Here is a 26,307-nt window from a genome sequence, read left to right as displayed (position 1 = left end):
AGTTGTAAAGTCCCTTGTAGACTTCAAAAGAATCTTTGGCACTACTCCTTTTCAAAGTAAAACACTCTTCTTCACAGTAGGATTTTGATAGGTTGGACTTGCATGTAGCTTTTTCTTTGAATTGATTTGTTTCAAAATTGTTTGCACTAATTTGTAATTGGTTGAGGGTTTTGTGGTAGAATATTTGACACAATGTTGACTCACAATTACCTAAATTTTTGAGACTGAAAATTCATGAAAGTATAGAATCATAGAATCATGGAAAAGTAGGGACTTCAGAAGGTCATCTAGTCCAACCCCCTGCTCAAACCTGGACTATCCTGAACTAGATCATTCCAGCTAGGGCTTTGTCAAGCCAGGCCTTAAAACTCTCCAAGGATGGAGATCCTACCACCTCTCTAGGTAACCTGTACCAGTGCTTCACCACCCTTCTAGTGAGAAAGTTGTTCCTAATAGCCAAACTAAACTTCCCCTGCTGCAACTTGAGACCATTGCTCCTTGAGAACTAGTTCCATGCCATTTGGAACCAACCTTCAGGTAGTTAAAGGCTACTATCAAGTCCCTCCTCAGTCTTCTCTTCTCCAGATTAAATAAACCCAGTTCCCTCAGCCTTTCCTCAGAAGTCATATGCCCCAGGTTCCTAACCATTTTTGTTGCCCTCCACTGGATGGTTTCCAATTTTTCCACATCCTTTCCTTAGTGGGGGGCCCAAAACTGGACACAGTAACTCCAGATGTGGCCTCACCAGTGCCGAATAGAGAGGAATATTTACTTTCCTCAATCTGCTGGCAATGCTCCTACTAATGCAGCTTAGTTTGCCATTAGCTTTTTTGACATTGTTGGCTCCTATTCATCTTATTGTCCACTGTAACCTGCAGAATCTTTTCTGTAGTGCTGTTGCTTAGTCATTGGGCCCAAGCCAGTAGCAGTGCATGGGATTGTTCCATCCTAACTGCAGGACTTCACAGTTGTCCTTGTTGAACCTCATGAGATTTCTTTTGGCCCAATCCTCCAATTTGTCTAGGTCACTCTGAATCCTAGCTCTACCCTCCAGCCTATCTACTACTCCCCCCAGCTTGGTGTCATCCGCAAACTTGCTGAGGTTGCACTCCATCCCAGAAGATCCCTGGAAGATTAGTAATGAAGATATGGAACAAAACCGGCCCCTGGACCAACCCTAATTTTCAGCTTTTCCATTTCTAGCTATAAACTTAGAAATGTGAAAAGAAACTAAAGGAGTTAGACTCCCAATAGATTGAGTTAGAATCAATAGATTGATTTATTAATTTCAAATGCATGACTTGCATCTATCTTGTATTCTATGCATTACAGGATTTAGTTTAAATGCACTCCTTTAGTAAAAAAATATAGTGAGGTACTTAGACAACAATTACATCAATTAAAATCATATGAGTGAAGGAACTTTAAAAAAGTTAGCTTGCCTCAATTCAGTCAGGTAGCCACTCCAATTATTTATTACAGAAAGGCCCTGGGAAGTCCTTAGGTCTTACATTTTGTGATTTGTTCCCAGTAATTTAGCCACCCCATTCTGAAGGAAGGCATGAAAGCCAAAAGGCTAGGCATTAACCATATACAATGTCTAACTTTTAAGTTACACTGATGATTTGTGGTAATGCAGACAGCTGATGTTTTCTGAGTGGTATGTTTCCTGCCCCCCCCCCCCCCAACCCACCTGCTAAACTTGTTTAGCTTTAGCTGTTAATTCCTTATTATTATTAATGATTATTATGATTTTTCCATTTCTTTCAACTCTGTTTGTACTTTTTACCTACTTTACTATTTTTTCTGATATATGTGTCTCACAATTCCTTCTTCTGTTGTGTTAAAACAGTGCTTCTTGAAAGGTATACATATGAATCTTCCAGTTAAAATAGGACTATAACTGTTTTCATAACTTTTAATAATAATAATAATCATCATCATCAGTTTCTTTTAACCTCCATGACAACAGCTTCAGAAAAAAACTGCTAAGAACTGCTATTTACTGCTAAGTACTGCTAAGAACTGCTTATTTACTGCTAAGAACTTTTCCCAACTACTCAGTTGGTCTGATAAAAGATATCACATCTATTCAAACAACCTTGCCTACCTATGTTCTTAGACCAACGCGGCTACAACCAAAAACCCAGCATATATAAAACTGTAACTCTTGGTAGCTGATCTTGAGCAAAACACCCCTGTTTTCTATTGAGTAATTTATAATGACTGTTATGGCAACAGTGCCTCTAGAACTTTCCTTTTAGCTATTTATTGTCCATCGCTCATGTTTGTAATTCTTCATTTTCACCCTCAGATGCAAAATATGACTTCTGTGTAGAAACAAAATCTGTATCAAAGCTCTTCCTCCACATTATATTGGTGTGAGAACCACAGAAAAATAGGATTTATAGGGACCTCAGAAGCTCATCTATTCCAATGACTTAGTTAATGGTAAGATATATAAAACAAACAGTGAGTTGGGGCAGGGGTGTAGGAGAACAAGTATAGCTTGAAGAAAGGGGGGAAAGTACCCTGAGAGAGAGATGCCAACAATTAGACTAGTAGCAAGCTTGAGCTTCACATCAACTGTGATTTGATCTTTCAACAATAATAGTCTGTAGGTTAGGATAGCCTAAGCATTTTCAGATAGGTTTATAATATTTCCTTAGAGGATATTTCCTTCTTTAAAGCAATTCCTGCGGAACCTGTTTGGCTTTACCTGCTAATTCCCCATTGTCTTTTTCATAGCTGCTTTGGTCTAAATTTTGTTAAACCCTGTCCGCATGTTTTATCTGCTCTGCTATTTTTTTCTAACACACTTGGTCACCTTGACAGCCTTCCATTGTTCCACTTATTAACATCAGACTAGTTTTCTTGTCTGATTTTGGTCAATCTTGCCAATAACCTTTTGTTTGGTTTTCCCTTCCTTATCCCACCCGACACTCTGGATATATTCCATATATCTATTTGTTGTTGTTTTTTTCTTCGTTAAGGGAACAAAAACAGTTCTCTAGTGCAGGGGTACTCAACCTCTTGCTCACAGAGCTGGAGCCATGGTATCTAGCTGGTAGAGCTCCCTGTGGATTAGAAAATTTGGCAGTGGGAGAGCAGTGGCAATTAATACTGCCACTGTCCCCTGCTACCAAATGCTCAAGCCCTAAGCCATGCATGGCAGGTTGGTGCTGGGCCATGCCCCCTCCACCCTCAGGGCTGGATTGGGGCTGGACCATGCCCTTTCTACCCCCTGGGACTGGATTAGGGCCAGGCCACCCTGCCTTTCCCTTGCAGGGCCAAGTTGGGACCACATCAAGCCTCCCTCTCCCTGCACGGGGCCAAGTTGGAACCAGGCTGCCTCCCCTGCTTTGCACTGACAGCCAGGCCCTGCTGTGCCTGCTTCAGGTGCCAGATCAGGACCTCTGGCCAGAACTGACCTGCAGATGGACTGGGTATTGCCCATTCAGCCCACCAGCCAAAAAGGTTGAGCACTACTGCTTTATAACCTTCACCTTCACTTACGTTATCTTTCACTAGGGGTTCTTGAATTGGGAAGGGGTAGTTCCTGCTATGCCACACGTTAACTGCTACATGCCAAGACCACTTATAAAAAGCAGTATTAAAGTACATTTTCAGAACCTCACATTATCCTATTCTGTATGTCAGTGAAGTTGAAGAATTAAAACTTCATCAGGTATGGTCTTAATAACACTTTCCTGATTTTTGTAACATGAAAGTATAATCTACTATGTATGTTGCAGAGTTGAGCCATATAATATTTATAGCTGTTCAGTGCTAGAGTATTCCAGATCTCTAAGGTACTGGCAACACACCATGACCACCACAACTAAAGGGCAAGATATTTGGCACTCCAGTTGCTAGGCCCTTAGAAGCAATAGCTAAGATAGGCAACAGTAGCTGTTGAGACACTTGGGCAGAATGAAAAGGTATTTTACTGGGGGTGACATGAAAGGGAAAGGTTGCAAATGCCCTAAATACAGGGGTATAGGTTGTAGCCGTGTTGGTCTAGGGACATAGACAGACAAGGTTCTTTGGGTGAATCCGATATCTTTTATCTAATAAAATCTAAACAATCTAATAAAACATATCAGATTCACCCAAAGAACCTTGTCTGCCTAAATACAGGGAGCATTTATGTAAGACATTTACTAAACAGTAGACCAGTTAGCAGTGCCGTAAATGTCTCAGTGTCTACACATGCACCCCTGTTAGGCTGGAGTAAACTAATTTACTCTTCAGCAGGATCGTACTTGTAAATATAAGTACGATCCTGCTGCAGAGTAAAGAATTCTTCAGCAGTGCACATGTAGATGTTGTCCAGCTGGCTGGAGCACAAAGGTGCTTCAGTGCAGGGGCTACCTACCAGCTAGCCCCACACTGAAGCTCCCTTGTGCCCCAGCCAGCCCCTCCATAGCACACTGAGCTGGGAGGAGCAGCCCTGGGCTGGCAGGCTGAACCCTGGGGTTTCCTGCTAGCCAGGGATGCTCTGTCTGGGGTCCACGTGCTGTGCCTGAATAAACTGCAGAGCTTATTACTCTGGAGTTAATTGCTTATGGATGCATGTTTAAATTGTGCATCTAGGAGTGATAGACTGTGGACCAATAAGCTCTGCAGTTTATTCAGGTGCTGTAATTTGCATGTGTAGACATGCCTACAGTAGTTTAAATAGTTACAACTTAAGGTGAAACAGTAGCACCTCTGGTTGGGGTGAGGAGGACAGTTCATTGAGAATTAGGAATCTGAGGTCAGTGCCAGGGTTGCCCTCTATAGTCCATTCCTTTATTAGAATCCAACAAGAATTTGCAGGTTTTCAGGCAAGGCCACTTTGTAGTACCTCCCTTTGTGGGATTACCTGTAGTGGTTCCCTACCCAGTCTATACTGTTCCCCCAGAAGTGCTTACAGACTAGAAGGGCCTGGCTGTAACATCTGACAGCCACACCCCATCCCATATGTAGTTTCCTGCTCCTTCTGCAACCTCTTCTGTGCACTGTTACCTTGGTGGTTTCTCTCTATTTCCTTGCCTTAGTGCTAGGTCACTGTCTAGGGAAGGTTTTTTCCAGTTTCTATGCTCTCCACTTGCTTGGCCAGGGAAGACTAAGTGTCTGGGCTGACACAGAAGGGTCATAGAGGAATAATAGTGTGGGAAATAAGTTTCTTATGTAACAGATTCAAAATAACCATCAGAGTAGCACTCAGTAGACGCCCAGTAACCATTTTTTTTGGTATTACCACATCCTGTATGTTTCTATAGAAATGAAAGATCTCTTTCCCTTCACAAAAGTATTACTCCTACTCCCAGGGCCCTATCAAAATCATCATTTGTCTTTTCACTCATACTTTCCACTGATGTTTTTTCTTAGTAGCCAACTAGGCTGTTCTGCTGTTATGTTATATGAGGTTACTATACATAGAGACTTTAATAGGAGCCAAGACAAGCACCAGTTTCATCCACTCAGTCTTGTTCATGAAGTACCTATGGGGGAATTTTTGATCAAATGAAACATAAGATCATAGGAAAGTAGGGATGGAGGAGACCTCACAAGGTCACCTGTTCCAATCCTCTGCTCCAGGCAGGATCCTTCCTGACTAAACCATCCCAGCCAAGCATTTGTCTGCTCTTAAAAATTTCCAAGGGTAGAGATTCCATAATTTCCATAGGTAGCCTGTTACAATGCTTGACCACTCTCATCTGGCCACTCCAGTTTGGAGACAACGATTCATCTTAAAGTTTTTGGACATTATACCCTGTCTTAAAATCGCTATTTATTAAACAACATGCTTAGCAATATGGTTCCAATTTTTTTTCTGTTAATGTTAAGAGCAGACCATATAAATTGAACAATGGTTTCCTGCAGGGATCATTCCTTCCACCTCTGCTGTTTAATCTTACATTCATGACCTCCCAGGCACCTCCTCAAGAAAATTCATATACACTGATGACATAGCCCTGGTTATGCAACAATCTTGTTTCTCTAGAGCAGGAATAATACTCGCATCTGATCTGAATACTTTAGATACCTACTTTAAACAATGGTGTCTGCACCTAAACCCTGGGAAAATGGAAGTGTCTACATTTCACTTGAACAATAAACAAGCTCCTATGTTATAACGGTACTCCTAAATGTTTAGGAATCATGCTAGATAGAATGCTGTCCTATAAAAATCACTTAACTATGACAGCAGTTAAGTTAAGAACCTGTAATAATTTGCTCCAGAAACTCACTGTGATTCCTTGATGACAATATACTGAAAACAACAGCTCTAGCACTGGTCTACTGTTTGGTGGAATACTGCACCCCTATCTGGTTGAAAAATGCTCATACTGATAAGACTGACTTACAACTCAACTATGCAATGTGAATTGTCACAGGAACAATTCGATCCACCCCTCTTCAGTGGCTCCCTATTCCTAGTAACATACATCCTCCCTCGTTAAGAAGAAAAAATGCCTTAACTAAATTATGGACTAAAATTAAAAATAACCCACAGCCACCTATAAATGAAGATCTCTTAAACTCACCATGTCTGAGATTAAAATCTAGACATCCTGCTAGGAGAACAGCAATTTAACTTTAGAAATACTCATTTAACATCTAAAATGTCTGGACAATTCACCCCTTAATGAGTGGCTCAATTCACCTCTTAATACAGAAATTATTACAGATCCCACCATTAGACCATCTGGCTTTGATCTCCCTAGACATCTTTGGTTTTCTCTAAACCAAATCAGGACAGGACATGGCACATATGGATTTCTGTTTCATCAATGAGGCTGGACTACCTCACTAAACTGAGACTGGTGCCCCTTTTTGATTTTGAACCACAGCACCTCTGAATGCCCTTTCCATGCATTTAATGAAACTCTATGAATCTGCACAATACTATACCTGAGGCAGTCAGCTAGCTGCAAAATTTGGACATAAAATTGTGAATGTTTTTCCTTGCTTTGTGATCATTGTATCATCATACGCTTGGAAACCCCCCCCCACTCTTATAGTCAGAAAGTTCCTCCTAATCTCCAACTTAAATTTTCTCTGCTGCAGCTTGAGGCCATTGCTCCTCTGTCCTACTGCCACAGAGAAAACCCCATCTCCATCCGCTTTGCCATCATCCTTCAGGTATTTGAAAACCGTTATCAAATCCCCCCTCAGTCTTCTTTCCTCCAGACTAAATAACCTAATTCTTTCATCTTTTCCTCATAAGTCTTGCCTCCCAGCCCTTGGTCATTTTTTTTGCCCTGCACTGGACTCATTCTAAACTGTTCACATCCTTCTTGAAGTGTGGGGCCCAAAACTGTTTGCAGTATTTTAGGTGAAGCTTCACCAGTCCTGAATAAAGGAGAAGAATCACTTTCCTTGATTTGCAAACACTCCTGTTAATACAACCTAATATGCTGTCGAAGTTTTTGCAACAAGAGCACGCTTTTGGCTCTTATTCAGCTTATGGCCTTTTGTAACCCCCAGGTCCTTCTCTGCAGTACTGCAGCCTAGCCAGTTATTTTCCAGTCTGTATTTTTGCGTGCAATTATTCATCCTCTCTGCTGCTCTCCCTTCTGACCTTTACCCAGGGGCTTTCAACAGGCCTACCTTTCACTTTGTAGTACACCTCTGAACACATGCACATCACCTTTATGTATTGGGCAATGCCTTCTCCTTTTTCCCCTGCGTATCCTTCCTGAAAAATCTATATCCATCCATGACAGTACTCCAGTCATGTGAACTATCTCACCTTGTCTCCATAATCCCAATTATATCATAATTCTGTGCTTGTACTAGAACCTCCTATTCTTTCTGTTTGTTCCCCATACTTGCATCAGTGTATAAACATTTGAAATATCTGTCCTATCCTCTCCCTGAGAATATTGCTAAGGCTTCTGTTTTGCTTCCTCTTACTAAGTTTTTATTTAGGTCCCTAGGCTCTTTATTTATCTCTGGGCTTTTGTCTCCATCCCTTAGTGAACCTACTTCATGTGTCTTACTTGAATTTGCATACAGTTTCAGATTTATTTCTATAACTTGTAAGTTCATTGTTCTGCTCTGTACTGATTGGCATACTCAGAGTTGCCAAGAACTTCATAAGACAGAGTAATAAATACACCTGATATTCCTAGATGAAGTTTTCCCATCCCATCTGAAATCAGGTTTGAACCATGCTGGCAAAATGATGTGTGGGGGAAGATTGGCCTGATACTGTCTGTAGATAAAGGAAACTTCATTAACAGAAGTGTCGAGTACCATCATCACACAACTTTCTTTAAGATTAATTTAGTGCTAATGCAAAACTATTTGCGAATGAGCTCTTTGAAATGATTTCCATTAGATATCAGCTGTGGAGCTTTGCAAAACTCAGTAATGTCAACTCATGTTCCTATTTGAAATGATAGGAAGGAGATTTTCTATGATCCATGAAAAACATGTTTGCACAGTACTATGTAATAGAAGATCACAGCAGTTATATTTGGGTCAAATAGAAAGGAGGTATTGAAAGAACATGCACCATACAGTTCTTTATATTACCATATTTATTGGATTCCTATACAAGGTTTTTTTTCCCTTGTTCATCCTGGCGAAAATGAAGCCTTGTATTAGCATCAAGTAGAATTGGCAGCGCTGGGTCTCTGGCTGCTCTCTGGCTCTGAGCTTATTCCTCTGCCACTCCTTGGCTCTGAACTGATTCCCTGGCCACTCTGGCTGCATGCTGGATACTACATTGCTCCTTGGTTCCCAGCGATTATTAGATGTTTTCCTCAGCATGATGAAGGGTTTTTAAACCCAAAAACTTGCTAAGAAATTTTTTTCCAACTATTTAGTTGGTCTAACAAAAGATATCAGATTTACCCAAAGAACCTTGTCTGCCTTAGGTGTCTATGACATTTAAGAATGGCAAGGGAATTGAAACCTCAGCAAAAATAGGTGGGCCTGCCTAGCTACACATATGCGCATGCACAGATTCAGCTGTCGGACCTGTCTTTCGTTGTGTTTGTTAGTCACACCCTGTGCCCGTCAGACAAAAGAGGGTATGTTGTAAGCTTGCCACTGAATACCAGACATTTCTGCTTTGAGGAGTGTATCTGCACCCTTCCTACCATGGGAGTTTAGGGGGCCTTTTGAGATTAACCATTAAAGGAGTTATTTTTGCACTTTCTAGAAATTGACAGTGCATGATGTCAATGCTCATATAGTACACATTCGGATGAGTTAATGAGAAAGCAAATTAAAGAAATTAAATGTTATTAAATATCTCAATAAAACAATTAATCAAGATTTAAAGTAGCACATTATGCTCTCGATAAATTTTTAGCACAACGAAGTGCTGTGTTTATTTGAATACAAGACAAGGTTTTTTTCCCCTCCTTCAATCAACAACAGGAAAAAAAGACCCTTATCTTACATTTGTATACAAGGAAACCATTAAATACATTAGCTATCATTAAACTGATGCCCAAAGCAGCATGTGCTTAGTAATGGAAAACAACTATGAAGATTATTAAACACTGAGGATGACTATAAAACATAGCCCATTTTGGGCAAACATGCTGATAGGAACCTATTAAAAGAATAAGTTAATGCAGTTCATCTGAATAAGCTATTCAGTGGCTCCCTGGCCAGGCCCTGTGGCTGCACATTCCTGCTCTGGCTCTGTGCCCTGTGCAGTACCCTAGCTGGGTAGTGCCCCCAGCCCCAGCTGCCAACTCTGCCTCATTCCCCCATTCATGAGCCACCACTGCCACCTCAACCTGCCCTCCTCACTGCATCACCCGTGACCCCCCCCCAAATAGACTTACCTGTAGGCAGCTGGGGGAGCTCCTCTCCACCACAGTGCCTTGGGCTGTATTTCTGGCCATGTGCATGTGTGCACATGCATATAGCACCCACTGCATCCGATCAGCCTCCTCCCTCTCTTCGCAGCCCCTTGCAGGCTGGATCTGCCAACCTGCAAAGGGAAACCCATGATTTCCTGTGTTTTTCTTCTTTAGAGAAGAAAGTCTGCATTTTTTCCATGGCAAATGGAAAACTTGGATCCCGGATCCTGAGACTATTTGCTTTGGACTAGTATCATAAGTAGGTGCCAAAGTGCTGCTTAATAAGCGAATTTATGGAGTAACTGTGCTAAAACTTGAAGTAGTTTCGAAAAAAGGTAACATGAATCAGTTCTGGATGAGCAAAGTCTATGGCTACTATATGCAAATATATAAAGCTATATTTAATTTCAAGGTCATTGTCCAATAATTAGATTCTGTTCCTGGAAAGTTATAACTAATTTATAAATTTTCCATACATAGAATCTAATTAGAGTGTGTGTCCGTGTGTGTGGGGGGTGTCATCTTTTAATTAGCATCTTCTTATATTTGAGTAAATACAGTAAACACAGTGATCTTTTATGAAGCAAAAGTTTGAGAATAAGACACAGTAGGTGAAATGCTGATGGCAATAATGGACAATGTTGCTGTTGTCACCCACATGACCTCTATCAGTAGGAATGACAGAAAACTTTCAGATGGAAATAGAAGAATGAATATTTTTTGTAAAATGTTATTGGCATTTATACTTCATCACGTGCAGGTCTCAATCATATTGACAGTGACAGAGTCAACACAGTCATATTCTGAATAGCTGTAAAAGATTAAATTGTCTAAAATATCTGCACCACTGGTAAATCCTTCAATAGGAACCTCAGACACAGAAATTAAAGTTTATGGCATTAGGCAAGGTTCTTTGGCCAGAGGACTTCCCATCAGATTGTCATTGGAATGCAATAGTAGAATAGTTTAGCCACTATTTCATAAGTAGTTATGAGAAACCATTTCTGCTTATTTTATAAGGCTTTTTTATAATATAAGGCTGAAAATTACTGCTTATTTTGTAGGAAGCAAACTACATTACATTTAGAAACAAGGACTGCAAAGGATCCATTGCACCTGTACTCTATTGCAGCTTCTTTATTTTCCCTTTCTCAGTTTCACTGGTGTATTAAAGGAATTATACCAGACAGTATCAGTCTAGATGAACCTAGTTTCATGGAGAGAAGAGCTTCTAATGATTTATGCAGATTATCAAATGTAATTCAGCCCGTTCACTTTTCTTAGACATATAGGCAACAACTTTAAATTACAAACGCAAAGACAGACTGACAGCCCAAAACATTTAGGAATCAAAAAATGTAACTTAACTGACTTTATCTAAAACAGAATAGATTTGAAAAACGTACCTATTATGCCTCTTGTTTTCTTTTTCACGCAGAAAACTCTCACAGTCACAGGAGTAGCCGTAGCTCTGTTCCTTCTTGTTATGTCCTCCTCCTGCAGCCCCCCCCTCCCCTTCCTGGTCCATCTGAGAGTAAAGCTCTATGATTTTTCCCACTGTTAACCTGTATCCTGGGTTGCAGTGCCTTTTGGTTACAACATGTTAATCCAGCAGATCAAATAAGGTTCAGCACCTGAAGAATTCTGTGTTTGGAGCTATGACCACTGGTAAACAGAGTCTTCTTAAACAAAAGTATTGTTTAATCCTAACAATAAGAACAAAGCATAACATAAGGGAAAAGGGAATTTTTAAGAACAATGTAAGATTCACACCTATATTAATATTACCTAAAGTCTTCATACCTCTGGCTGTGGTACCTCCATAAATGAACAACAGCCATATTGCCAGGCATCTATTCAAATAGTGTTGAGTACATAGAATGAGTCTTCCTGAAGGCAAGAACAGACTAGAAGAAAATGTGTAGCAGTTCTCTTACAAGTTCTGTCTGCATGTATCACCAAAATTAGAAGGCATTCATGATAAATTATGTAGATCTTAATATAATTAACCACTTCCTCTTTTTCATTCTTTGATCAGCAGTGAAAAAAATGTTTGTGACATATAAACTGTAACACACACATTTCATTAATACCCTCTTGAAACATGCCTATCAGAATTATTGTTTTAAGATGCTTGCAAATTATGATAAATATATTTTCATCAGTTCATCTTTTCAAGGATTTTTGCAAATGGCTGAAATATATATATCTTTTCATTAAAAGGTGAACTGTGATGCAGGGAGAAGTGATAAATGAATAAAACAATCTGTTTTTGTCAAATTAACTTGGGGAAAAGATAAAGAGGTTCTTCAGTGTAGCATCTGCTACACACTTCCAGAGTAGTTAGAATATTATGTTATGAGAGAGATGAATACTGCTGAGAATTACATCATTATGATAGATTTTAACTTACCAAATATGTATTGGGAAACAAAAGGTACTCATAATAATATAGCCCAAGCATAGCTGGGTATGAGAAGTGACAGATTTCTTTACTAAACAGGAGTTGATGCTATTATAGACTTAGTTTTGGTATGCTATGAGTGTATTATAAAAGAGCTATTCAGTTCTTGGGGGTTGGGATGTCACAGGTGCTAAGGAGCATGGTTGAGAACCTAGAGGTTACAAATTCAAGGTCATAGAAGAAGTGCTCGCAGTGTGGCCTGTCCAATTCAACAAATATGTGAATTCTGCTAAATACCTTGTTACAAGGACATGAAAAGGGAAAGGACTAAAATTCTTGATTTTTAAAGGCAAGTTTTGCTAAAATAAAGGGATTATTTACTGAAGGTGATTGGACTGAGTCGTTCAAGGAATTGAATGTAGAAGAGTTGTGGAATTGCATTATGTCAAGTCTGCCAGAACTTCTACTTCAAGAAAGGGAGAGGAGAATAGATTGTAGGGAAGGACTCTAGACCTAACTATATGAAACTACTGTGCAATGCTGGCACAAGAAAAAATGGGTATACACTAAACATAAATATATTTAAGCTGGGAAATAGGTTTATAACTCTAAGAACAAGGATGTTCTGAAACAGCCTTCCAATAAGAGCAGTGGAACAAAACACATAACTAGTTTTAAAATGAACCGTTTTTTGGATAAGGCAGGGGTTGGCAATTTGTAGCCCAGGGGGTTTCAACATTTTTCAATCAGTGTACCCCAAGTGGCCAGAATGGTGCTTACTTTAAACTTGGTGTGCTCCTGCACTGAGCCCAGCACATGTACAGAAGAGGTAGTGTGTTATTCAGACCCAGCTTGCCTAACGTTTGTGTAGTTCAGGCACTTTATTGGGCTTTTTTGCTGCTTTTATCTAATAGCTGATTGACTTAGCTTTAGATAAGAGCTCCAAAAAGCCCCGCTGAAGCGCCTGATTTATACAGAAGCTGCAGAGCCGGGTCCAATTAATGCGCTGGTGCTTCTGGTAAAGTGTTGGGGTTTTTTTTAATGTCTGCAAGCAGCCTACATCTCACAAAGAAGTCAGCTTTATTATAGGACTCATTGCTTGTGTTAACAAAAACTTCAGTGATGTTTGTTTTGATTCCTAGATGCGATCTGTAAGACGTATATTTAAATTTATTGACATGCCAACAGAAGAAACAAAAGGTATTAAGCCAACAAAGGACGACCAACTGTCAGGAGTCCTTATAATTGAAAACAAGCATGCAAAGGAAGAGAAGGTCTGGCCATCTGGAGGCCAAATGACAGTGAAGGACCTTACAGCCAAGTATACTGATGGAGCAACTACAGTATTAGAAAATGTTTCCTTTTCAATAAGTCCTGGACAGAGGGTGAGATATGTTTTTGTCTTGTTTGAAATCACTTTAATTAAATTTAAGAACAAAAGTCTCATTCTGAGACTACTGAGTTACTAGAATATAGGCTGATGAATAGATTTCTAATAATGAGAACATGAAATAGCTGCACCAGTGCAAAGTACTTATCTGAATCACTTAAAAAGAAGAGAGAGATTTTCTGTTTCTTTTCATAAGAGCTTAGCTGTAAAGTTATTAGCCGAAGGCAGGAAAAATAGCTCAAAGACATAAAAAAATTCCAAGACTGTTCTACAGCTCAGAGAAGTATGATATGAAATGTTTCTGGGTGTGAAGGTAAAGTACATTGATTAAATATCTATGTAATACTGTTCCTAGTATAATGGCTTCTTTCTCCATTTTCCCCCTCCCTGCATGGAGGGAAATTTGCTAATAAACAGATTTTGGGGACAGGCTGACCCAAGTAAGACAGGGCACAAAAGAATACAGGTTGGTATGCCAATAGTAATGCATCACTAGCTCTAGTATTTGGAGGAAAGAGAACACCAATTTGCCTGTCTGATATATGTAGCACTCCAGTGAAGTCTTTGATACAATTTTCATATAATAAATGCTCTGGCACTTTGCTTCTTCAAAGGACTGTTATAAACATTTAACTAATCTTTACAACTGTTTTAACCTGGATGCAAAGCAGCGTCCTTTTTCAGGATAGCACCTGAGGATACACTTAATATTAGGCACATGTTAATTATTAAATATATAAATCCTGTTGAAATCCATGGGCTCTACATTTGTGTTTAAGTGCCCTCTTCATCAGGAATAGACTGAAGCACAAATGTAAGTGCTGTCCTATATCAAGGCTCCTATAAAGATGTAGGCAGTTTTAGCTCCATTTCACAGATGAAGAAATAATGACAGAGAAGGTCAGTGGCATTCCCTGGGCCCCACAGTGGAGCAGCTGTCCAGCTCCTTTAATTTTAACAATGTTGTTCTCCATCATCTTTCATGGACTGATACTGATTTACAGTAGCTAAGTATCTTTGACTCCTCCAAATAACTCCAAAGAAGCCAAAGATTAGAAAGGAAAAAATAATTTTTTAATTGTCATCTGCTGAACTATTCTGCTTCTGAATGAGAAAGATTTGAAGTGCTTCCTAGAGAGTGGGAAGGTGGGTGCTCCCACCAACAGGTTAATTTCACTTTACATGCTTCCTGGAAAATCTACCGATATCAAGGGATACTTAAAATGAAGGAGACTGGGCACATCTACATGTGTCACCATGGCACTGTCATGGCACTCTTATTGCAATGTCATTTAGTACTTCCTTATGGGCTCTTCCTTTTGGAAGTACTAAATGATGGCACAGTAACAGCCCCTACTGCACTGTGCCAGGGGCGCAGTTATTTTTAGTGACTACGTCACCATAGCAATGAGCTATAGCAAGGGAGTGCATTGCTATGGCGATGTAGCTGTGAGGTCCTGGTTTGTGTCTGTCAATGATATGTCACCATAGTGCATTTCTGTGGCGACCTAGCATTTTGTGTAGATGCGTCCACTGTGTGTGTACTGCAGGGATATGGAGGTAAACTGCTTTTACAATTAAACAAATGACCTTTTATAATGGGTATGACTAAAACATTCCAAGGTGTTTCAGAACTTCAGAAATTCAGCTTTGGAGGTGACCCCTTTTACTTGAAATGGTGAATAGTGCTGGAAGCAATAAAGTTTCTAGTCAGAAATGATTTTTAGGTGAATGTGAAATATCCACTTAATGAAGATAGTAATCAAAAGCAAGCATGAGAAAAAAGAGCCATCAAGAGCCTAAGAGAAGCCAAGCAAATATTATGCCTTTTGAGTCAATTGTAGCTTTGAGCCTGATGCTGTGATATTCACCTGACAGGCAGTGTCTTGACTAGCAGGAAATTCCTCCTACTTCACCTCCAAATTTGTCAAAAAAAATATGTTGCTATAAAATCCATGAGAGGGTCAAAGTTTGCCAACTGTTGCCACTGAATCTACTCTAAGAATATGGGATGGAGTGATGCAATCAGTAGTTCTTTTGTTCATTATTTTAAAAGTTTGCACTAGTTTAGAAAGCAACAGATGGACCATTTCTATGTGGGGTAATGGCACAGAGAGGTACCATTAATATAAAATATTAGGAAATCCTTTAGCAAAGAAGAGATTGGTTTGCACAACTTTTAGGGTCACAAACAATTGATATTTTATTTCATATATGGCATTTTATCAGCCTGCTCAAGTATGAAGAATCCAGAGCACACACTGCAGTCACAAGATTGGGGCAGGTTCTGGTCTCACTGGGTGCATCTACATGAGACACTTATTGCAAAGTTGCCTAATTAGCTCTACAGTAAAGCATCTCTGGTCTACATGTGTGGAGCTATTAGGCCAGAGTGAACTAATTTACTCAGCCACAACACACATGTACACCCTGACAGGACTGACTGGGTCAAAAGAGTGCTTCAGTGTGGGGGCTGTCTGCTGGCTAGCCCCACTCTGAAGCTCATTCATGCCTCAGCTGTCCCCTCCACAGCATGTTGAGCTGGGTTGGAGCAGCCTTGGGTTGGCAGGCTGGCCCCTGGGGCCCCCTGCCACCTGGGGCTGTGCAGCCCTGGCTCAACATGCTGTTGTCCTGAGCACATATGTAAACACTGCACCAGAGTTTATTGTGTTGTAATATTCACATGTAGACACACCCACTAACACGAATATCATCTAGGGGCAAGGCCACTGAAGTCAGTTAAACTACATTGTAAAATCACTGTAAGATCAGAGTCAAGTTCATTATTTTTAGGCATGTAGGTGCTGATCATCTTAAGGACATTATTAAACATAGAGGAGCAGCTTTTCCTGTTAGTCAATTTACTGAGTCGACCCTAAAATAATAGAGAAGAATATGGCCTAGTGTTTTGTATCTCTTCTGAGGTCCTTCACCTACTAAGAGCTATATGAATAGCTCTTCAGTTGTGCTATTTTTGAACGCTAGAGTTACTACCTTGATTTGTAGTTCATATGCAAGTGAGCAGAATTAAGCAGTTCTTTGCTATTTACTTTTGTTTATTTATTTTACCATTACAGGTGGGCCTTTTAGGAAGAACTGGCTCAGGGAAAAGCACTTTGCTTTTTGCCTTTTTACGGCTTCTGAATACAGAAGGGGACATTCAAATTGATGGTGTCTCTTGGGACACAATCAGTGTCCAGCAATGGAGAAAGGCATTTGGAGTTATCCCACAGGTAATGCGGATGTTGCATTGAACAGTGAGGTGATTGGCTTTTAAGTAAGCTGTTACTTGTATTTTATCAAAAGTAAATATTCCATGAAAGAGCAGCGCATAGCTTTCCTCCATAACCATCAAAGAGCATTCAGCTTCATATCCTGCTTGTACACATTCCTTTAAAGTGATTTACAGATTGATCTGAAATAAATTTGTGCCTGAAGAAAAGAACCATCTTATTGTACACAGCAGGGATGGCCAACCTTGTCACCAGCCTGTACACAAGTGGCACAGGGAGCCTTTGTGTAGCACGCAGCACACTGGGGAGGAGACAGGCAGTAGAGCAGCAGATAGGGTAGGATGCAGAAGATCAGGCAGGGGACACAGGGCTGGAAGAAGAAAAAGCAACAGATCAGGAAGGGGAAGGGGATTGGAGCATGACTTGGGGGTGATGTAGGACTGATTTGGGGCACACTTGCCAAAAAGGTTGGCCCCTCACTGTTATACAGTGTTTTTCACTTAATGTCTTTAAATCACAGTCTCACATGAGGCGAATCCTCTTTAATGAATTTGCATTCTGTTTGTTGCTCATTTCTCTTAACAGTTCAGTAGCCACACTACGGCTGTTTGTTTTCCGCTCACTTTAGTAGCTAGGGATTAATTAGTAGATCATCAGCTTGAAGGTTGGGTTATGTTCATTTCCCATACTTGCAGGGTCCCCATTATCAGAGTATCCTAGTGCCGTACAATTTAATGTATTTATTCACATAAAACCTCCATAATGTAGGACATACCACCATTTAAGAGATAGGACACTGAATGAGAGAATAATTCTCATTCCTCAAAAGGTTTTTGGTTACCTACCTTCTAAATGTATTTGTGTATTTGAGCTGAAGTGATTGGCATAGGATCACCTGGAAGTATGAGATGGACTAGGAGATTAGCTTACGTCTTATTGCCTTATTGATGGGGCCACATATTAATACATCAGCTGAAGAGGAAAAAAATATTGTTTGACAGATTACCCTAAGTGTAATATTATGCAATGCAGCTAAAAATAAAGTGCACCAATTGTTCATTATAACAACAGGAGCAAGTACTATGACAGATTAAACTGCAGAAAGTTTTTAAATGTCATGTTTTTTTATCTTACTGATGAAAGTTGTCAGTCCTCTTCAACAATGTTGGCTCAGAATGTGTATTGAAATTCCAGTGCATCTTGAAAGCTTTTTTCCACACAATTTTTCAGCTACACACAGGTGGCTTCTTTTTACTTACCTTCCTTCTTTTGCAAATCATTTGAATGGAGCAGTATAGTTAAATTAATGATAGACTATATTCTTACCAGTTAGGTGTGCGTGGTGTCAGAAGGCAGAGATATTGTTTATCAGGTCATAGATCACCCAGAGGGATCCAGAGGGAGGTGTCCTGTGGGACAGCAGAGTTATTTACCTCACCAAATGCTGAACTAGCAGAATCTCCAATCATTCTGCTTTTTGGCCAGCACTATCCACTTGTGAGGCCTCACTGGGCCTTTACATTCACCCAGTAGAGAAGAAGTTGCAGCTGCTTCCTACCTCCACAGTTTTGTCCTCCAGCAGACACCCAGTGCCAGCTATTACCCCTAGAGTAAACTGAATTACAAAATGACTCCAGATCAATCTGCTGCTGAGTGGGTGAGCTGTGATTAACACTGATCTGATCTTACATTTGTTGATTAACAGGTGAACATAAGAGATGCTTTCAAATCTTGGATGTGGACATAAGTACATCTTTATCACTTTCAAAGAGGCAAGGGAGCGGCTGCTTTGAGAGTGCCCAGGCGCTGATATGATCTAACTGTTATATCTTCATGAACCTGTAGGGATACAAGTGAGCTAAAGTGCACTAAAGGCACTTTGACCCTAAATTAAACAAGGTTAAAGCTGAAGCAGTTTTCCTACACTTGCAACATACTCATACAGATATAGCAGTTTTGGGTTTTTTAAAATTCTTTTAAAGAGTAATAAAAACACACCAGAGCTCTTTTTCTTTACCTCTCTTCTTTCCTCAGCTGCATACATTATACTGAGATAAGTCTGGAGTTATTGCATTTGAATCACTGGAATAACTGCTGCTAATGGAGAGTAGGATTTACCTTTTTTCCCCAATGGTTGCTCAGGAGTGCTGTGAAGTTATTTATTGCATTGTCTGTTCTTTCATTTTGGAGTCAAAATATCTCAGAGGCTCAGTTGGTGAGAAAGTGGCTTTGATTGTGTAAAAACAAAATGGAGGCACAGACTCCGGCCTTTAACCAGTTATGAAATGTTGTTGTTGCTTGGACCAGTCAGGGGATGTCAAGACAGGTTAAGAGTCAATGGCCCAAGTCTCTCTCTGTGGTCCACCTTCTAGACCCTACTAAGCAGGTAACCCACCCGGTTGCGGGGCCTAGTGGCTAAGGTGCCCTGACCCACCTTTCACCGGGGTGGTAACTGGCCTGGCATTTCCTGGGGACTCCTGTGCCACTGAGAGCCCCACCAGGCCACCCACTCCCAGCAGGGTGCAGTTTTAGGTCATTCCCAGGACCAGGAGCCTCCTGACCATCCCCTACAGCTCCTCCCTTACCTCCAGATGATACCAGCCACCCTTTGGCCAGGCAGTGTTGTGGATCCTTTCCCTCCCACAGTAGCATAGTTAAGTGGGGGTGGTGAATGTGGCATCAGTCCTGGGCACCAAGTTGGCGAGGGGCACAAAAACAGCAGCTGCCATGCTGCTGCCCTGCTGTTGCCACCAGCTAAGTCAGTGATGCTGTCCCATGCATGCCACTGCTGCCCAGGATGCAGAAGTGTCCCGATCTGCCTCTGGAACTACTAAACCTTGTCTAGAAGGGAACCGTATTCAGGTTCCTTTTTCTGCCTCAGCTTTGCTGATGTTTTGGTTGGTCATGCCCTACTCACTGATCTTGAATACTGCTGAAAAGCTGCCCTCTGGCAAGCTGACTCCGTTACTGTCTCCCTTTCATTTCTGGTAAATGTTCATTATTGCTTGTCAGATCTACACCTCAGTTTCACCAGCAGAGCTGTATTGGCTTGCATCATGAACAAAATCTAACTAGCTTGGATCCCAGGGCTCTAGAGTAGATGGAGTTGTTGTAGCAGAGAGGGTTCTTCTGCTGATTCAAGTTTTTTAGTCTGGGTGTCAGGATCAGCTACCAAACAGAAGGGTTCTTCTGTTGAGTTAAGCTACATCTCTACTGGGAAGGCTTACTTAATATTGTCAAACCTTTTCCAAAGCAAAGAGTTCCTCTTTGTCCCTCTCTCTTCCCTATGGTTTCCTCTCTCCCCAGCTTGCTTTCTGTCATACTCTCTACTGCTGTCATCAACTCCATTGCTCAAAGCCCTTTTCCCCCATTGCTCCTGTATGGTGTTTAAGCACAGCAAGATGTCTGTCTTCCACCTCCAATTGCCCTTCCTGGTGGAAGGGAGTGTGTGGGCTGAGTAGAGAGCTGAATGCCAACCAGAGGAACTGTGTTCATATGCTCCTAGAGGAGCAAGCTGTTGATCAAAAGGTATGCAAATAACAAATAGATAATAGTCTGAGGCAGCATATTAAAATTGGCAACAGATATATGAAGAAGTCAGGGAACTGAAGTAACAAGTCGAGACCAAGTAGGTGGCAGTTTATTTTATGCATTTTCCTCCCCTCTCCCTTTCCCACCCTCCCCAGAAAGCTGCCAATTCCAACGTCTCCATAAATAGAGTACTGAAACATGCTCTGATGGTGCTTCAGTTGCATAGCCTTGGGTAACTGTGTTCCACTGTTTCACGTACACCTCTACAAAATGTGCATAAGATCTGCAGATGGCAGGGCTTATTATTATCTGATTTGTACATTGGGGCAGCACAGAAAGACTCCAGTCAACTATCAGGGCTTCATTATGCTAGATATTATATAAACAAGTAAAAACAAACAGTCCCTGCCCCAGGGAGCAGGCAGTTGAGGATTATGATGAGACTAAGGGATAGAAAAGGAAGCACAGAGGTAGGGAGCAAGATAATAGTGAAGGCAGGCACACTGCATAATAAATAGCCTCAGTGATGCTAGTAATTAGAGGGCAAGGTATTATTAATAAAAGCCCATAGTTGCCAGTAGCCACATACTGGATAGAAGCACCCATGGTAAAATCAGTTGGTCAGCCAAATGAAAAAAGCTAGAATGACATGAGTTGTATAATCTATCTTTCTACTGGCTAGATGCATGGGCTTCAGCTAGTCATTGTTGTAAAGGCCTTTAAATATGTACATTTAAAAAGAAGCAGTGACAAAAGAATCATTTTTCGCTTGTTAAACTTTTCAGTGGTATGGGCCTGTCTGCCAGGCTCCTACCATGTCTGTGTGTGCATTTGTATCTCCTGTTCTCAAGTGTCATGATCACTCACTAAACACCTGCCAAGAAACTGCACATTATGCCTCATAAGTTCCTACCTACAAAATGAAATGAAGTCCTCACCAGCACCCTCCCCACCAGGGAAGAAAAATCATTTGCATCACACAGCCTTTTCCCCCATTAGAACAAAGAGAGCTTTTTGTTCTCTATCCTTCGCCTGCACTTTCAGACTGGAAAAAAAGGTTGTTTATACCCTTTCTGGAGTCCAGCCCATAATAACACACTGAGTCAAAGTCCTGGGAGAGGACTTTCTACAGTATATAGATACGAAAGGCCTGAGAGGTTTTTTGTTTTTTTTTAAATGCTGATTAATATATGACAACTTCCCTTGCCCTCCCTCCAGTCTTCCTCACCAGAGTTTGCCACTTTTTGAAATACAGTTTTATGCCTGAAGGCCAGCATTGCTAAGTGGTACACCTTTTTTGCCTGTTCCTTCAGGGTTTTTGTAGTGGCTTATACCAGGGTTGTTCAACTTTTAAGCAGCCAGGGGCTGCAACAGTGCAGGCTGCACACCACATGGGCTCCCTGCTGTGCTGCACGGTGGGCTCCCCCAGCACTACAGGCTGCACCATGTAGTGCTTCACTGTGCCATCCTCTGGGGCAGAGACAGGAAGTAGAAGCTGGAGAAGGCCCAGGGACTCTGGCTGCTGCTGTAGCCAGAGCAGTGGAGGAAGTGTCAGTCAGGTGGGAGCCTGAGCTGCAGATTGGCCCGTTGCAAGCAGCATGTGGCCTGTGGGCCACCAGTTGAACAGCTGTAGTTTATACAACTCATCCCTCTAGTGTCCTAGTGGCCTCTAGTAGATGCTGAAGAGGAGGCTGAAAGAAACCTTTCAGTGGACAGTTTTGTGATGGCCTGTGCAGTGTTTTGGAATCATGCTCAGACTGGGTGTGTGGCAGAGATCTGTCTCATTAAGTGTCTCAATTCTAGCTACCCCTGCGTTATGCAATATGGACTGGTAAATTATATAACATGAGCCTTTTAGAAGTACAGCTCCTCACAGCCTGTGTAGAACAGAAGTTTCTATCTATCCCTCCTTAGTTACTGACTGGCTAGACCTCTAATCATTTTCAAAAAATTAACATAAAGAAATAACTTGAGATACCAGGTGGTCAGGTGTCTGATCAGAGTCTGCCAACACCCACTGCTACCTGCTTATTCTGGATGGTCCTGTTGGTGTTTCTGTAGCAACTGTTGCTTCACAACATATACAGGCATTGGCAACCAGTGAGGGAGAGGCAACCACATCTAGTTTCAATTAAATAGAGCTATATCATGAACTGTCATCATACAGGTTGCACGGCAAATAAATTGATAAAGTTAAATTAGGAAATAGCCCACAGAAGAATGGGCCAGCTAGTCTCAGAAGGCAAACTGTGGAATTAGAGACTATTTTCATTAAAATTAAATTAAATAGAAGAAAGTAAAATACAGCTTTGACTATGAGGGTGGTCAGGCTTTGGAATGGACTACCTACAGAGGTCATGGAATCTCTATCCTTGGAAATTTTCAGGAGCAGGTTAAATAGATACTTGACTGGGATGGTTTAATAAAGGATGATCCTGCTTTGAGCATGGACCTGGCTAGATGGCCTCATGGACCTTGCAGACCTGTTTCCCATCATCCTATGGTCCTATGAAGTAAGAGGCCTAAGCAAGGGAATGGCATTATTACATCAGAAGAATGTAGTAATTGTGGCATTGCCTTGATCCCATCAGGAATTACAGCAATGCTCCACTATAGGCATATGATCAGCTTGACACATTACATAATGTTTTCTAGATGCAAGTGTCCAATATATATTAAAAGTTGCAGGCATGTGATGGAGAGTAAGTTTTATATACTTTGTGAGTCTGCTAGCTAATAAAAAGTGATGATACTTTCTCCCCCTCCCAGCTCAACTGTATGGGAGTTATGTAAGAAGAATGACATTTCTCAGCTTCCAGCTCACTTGGTGCTTTCACTTTTCAGCAGTCTGCCTACGTTGTTCAGTGCTTCTCATTTTATTCTCTGAGGCTTTTTTTTCTCAGAGCTCATAGGCATGCCTGTTATGCACCCTCCAGGCTGTTTCTGTAAAATACAGACAGATGGAAAGCACAATTCCCCATCAATCTTACAGTGAGGGCATTGCAGAGTTTGAAATCCTGCAGGGGATCAAGGAAAGTGCTTTACCATATACTGGGCCATCTGTTGCCCTTGATCCATGTGCAGAACACCTGTGGAGATCAATAAAAGCTCCACATGCTGATTGGGAGCAGCATATAGATTGTTTTCTGCTCTGAGGACTCAGTCTTGCAAGATGCTTAGGACCTTTTGCTTGAAGGGGGGCTTCATGGGAGATGACAGCAACTCGCACCTTTAAGACTTGCTCAGCACCTTTCAGGACTGGCCCAGAAGAGCTTGCAGCTGCATTTTCCAGCACTCTTGTGTTCCATTTCTCTGTTGAAAATATTTTAATACTGAGAAAAGCATTAAAAGCTGCTGATGAGACTGGGACATCTAAACCTCTGCATTTGCTTTCAGATGGAACTGTGGTTTTTCACACTAACAATGTCATTGCTCTTGTTGCCATAAGCTGACTGCAACTGAAAGAGGAAGGAAAATGAAATTCAACTGTCTTTACTGTTTGCCTGACCACCATGTATGGATAGTCATTTTCTAATTCCATTAATGTTGTTGCCTTCTCTTCCCTGAGCCTGGAACCTCAGTATATGTGGGAAGGCTTGCCAGGTATTGCAGCAGCATATCTGGGAATAAAGCTGAGGAGGAGCAGAGCTCACTGGAGGACAACAATTCTGTTTTGCTGCAACTTGCAAAAATTGTTTCTATTTCAGTCACGAAAGAGAATAAGAGGGAGTGCAGGGCTGACCTCCGACTGAGGTGGGAGAAAAAACTACACTGAATTAAGCAGGGCAGGGATTTGAAACTGCCATCTTCTACATCTCAGGCCAGTGCTTTCATCACCATGTTCATGTCTCTCTCTCTAATTCTGCCAAGAGAAAGTTTTGTCAGAACCTGTGTTTTTCAACAAAACATGGTTGACTGAAATTTCATTCACACTTTCTGAATGAATTCTTTCTGTTAAACATGGAAGCCTGCATTTCTGACCATAGTGACAGCAGTCATGTATATGGTAACTGTAACTGCATGTGTAAGGCTAGGGACAGAAGTTACACATAAACTAGTTTAAGTGATCAGAAACTGGTTTAAATGTGTAACAGAACAGAAGCTCAGTACACATAAACCAGTTTCAAAGGCTAGGGACAGACATTCAAAAAGTCTGAGCATGAGCCTGAATTGATTCAATCTTTGCAGGTTAGTCTAACCTGGCTAGGCTAAATCACTTTGTAACTGCACAGACATCTCAGACATGCAGGTACATACATGCAGTGGCTCAGGCTAGAAGGTGGGTGGGGGCATCCTAGAGCAGCCCCCCCTTCCCTTGTACAATGCTGAGCTGAGGGTGTATGTGGCCAGGCCCTGGAAGGACACTTTGGTTAAGGAGGGGTTTCCCCCTTCTGACCAGCCCAGCAGGTAATTCATAACAGTGTTTATCACCCCTAACTCAGTGTTTATCACATTACGAAAACAACAGAGGGACATTACCAGCTACCTGTTGATTCTCCCATAGCATGGACCATAGCTAGCACGTGGTCTGCTAGATAATGCTGAAAGGTGTCTGTAAGGAAGAAGGGATGGGGAGAGGAGGCAGGGAGCAGCCAGGAAGCAGGGGGGACAGGCCAGCCCTGCTGTGGAGCAGAGAGCCCAGCCCAGAGAGCATGCCAGGATGCTGTAGGTGTCTGATTTAACTTAAACCATCAAGGGGTCTGGGACAGACATTGCATAAACGGGTTTGACTCAAATCAGTTAAGTCTGATGCTACATTCAACCAGGTTTATCTCAAAGAGGTTTCAGCCATTTTCAAACTGGTTTATGTGCACTGAAAATCTGTTCCTTTATAGGTTTAAACCAGTTTCTGATCACTTAAACCAGTTTATGTGTAATGTCTGTCCCTAGCCAAAATGTCTGAGACTGGTTTAAGATAAACCTGGTTGAATGTAGTATCAGATTTAACTGATTGAGGTCAAACTGGTTTATTCTGTCCCAGACCCCTTCCTGGTTTAAGTTAAATCATAGTCTGCCCAGCATCCCAGCATGCTCTGCAGCCCTGGGCTGGGCTGGGCTGTCTGCTCCAGAGAGCAGGGCTGGCCCCACCCTTCTGCTCTCTAGCCGGAGCAGGGGCAGAGGCAGGGGCATTGCCAGATACTGGTTTGGCATGGCCCCCTGAAGGAAAGAGGGCAGGGAGGGGGTTTATTGCCCCGCTCTTTCCTCTCTCCCACTGGGGAACTGCAGCCAGGTTTTGGGGGGGAAGGCAGTGGGAATCCTGCCAGGGGCAGCAGCCCCTCTCATGTTGTCCCAGGGAGCATAAGCCTCTTCCTGGTGAGGGGGCTGTGCTGTGAGCAGGAGTGGGGTGGGCAAAGCTGCTGCAGCCTACATGGTGTGAGCAGCAGCAATACTAGAGGGTCTTTGTGGGGCTATGGTCACCCCAAAATTTGGCTTAGCCCTTGGAGCCCTACCTCCACTGCTTGCCCCATGCAGGCTGTGGCAGCTCTGCCCACCCTGCTCCTGCCAGCAGTGAAGGCCCCCCACCAGGAAGAGGCTTGCTCTTCCCAGGACGCCTGTCAGGGTCCTTCCTGCTTGCTGCTTTAGTGGTAGGAGTATGGCCAGATGCCAGCCAGCATGGTGCCCTGAGGTGAAGGGGGCAAGGGTTTATTCCCCTCTCCCTCCTCTCACCCCCTGGGGGACCCCAGCCAGGTCTGCCTGGCCTGAGGCAAGTAGCAGAGGTTGACGGTCAAAGCTGGCAGACCCTGGCTGCAGTCCCCTAGTGGGAGAGGGGACAGAGAGCAGAATAAACCCCCTCCCTGCCCCCTTCACCTCAGGAGGCCATGCTGTACATCCTTAGAGTCAAAGAAAAGGAAAGATTATGCTGTAGTCAGAAAGGATAAGATACAGAGGAGAGATAAAGTCTCAGCATGAGAACAGGGGCAGCAAGCTAGA

At 41.9% G+C, this 26,307-nt stretch overlaps 1 protein-coding gene across 1 annotated transcript in view; it reads left to right on the top strand.

Annotated features, from left to right (window-relative positions):
- CFTR (CF transmembrane conductance regulator) overlaps positions 1-26,307 on the top strand; it is a 151,656-nt gene that overhangs the window by 107,471 nt on the left and 17,878 nt on the right. Inside the window, exons 22-23 of the mRNA XM_019491251.2 lie at positions 13,365-13,607; positions 16,690-16,845. Of these exons, the coding sequence (XP_019346796.1) occupies positions 13,365-13,607; positions 16,690-16,845 (399 nt within the window). The remainder of the gene's footprint in view (positions 1-13,364; positions 13,608-16,689; positions 16,846-26,307) is intronic.

Source organism: Alligator mississippiensis, chromosome 4 (genome assembly GCF_030867095.1).
Source record: "Alligator mississippiensis isolate rAllMis1 chromosome 4, rAllMis1, whole genome shotgun sequence".
In the NCBI taxonomy this organism is placed as follows: Eukaryota; Metazoa; Chordata; order Crocodylia; family Alligatoridae; genus Alligator; species Alligator mississippiensis.
Note: the sequence above shows the minus strand (reverse complement) of the source record. Positions and strands in the feature narration are given on the sequence as shown.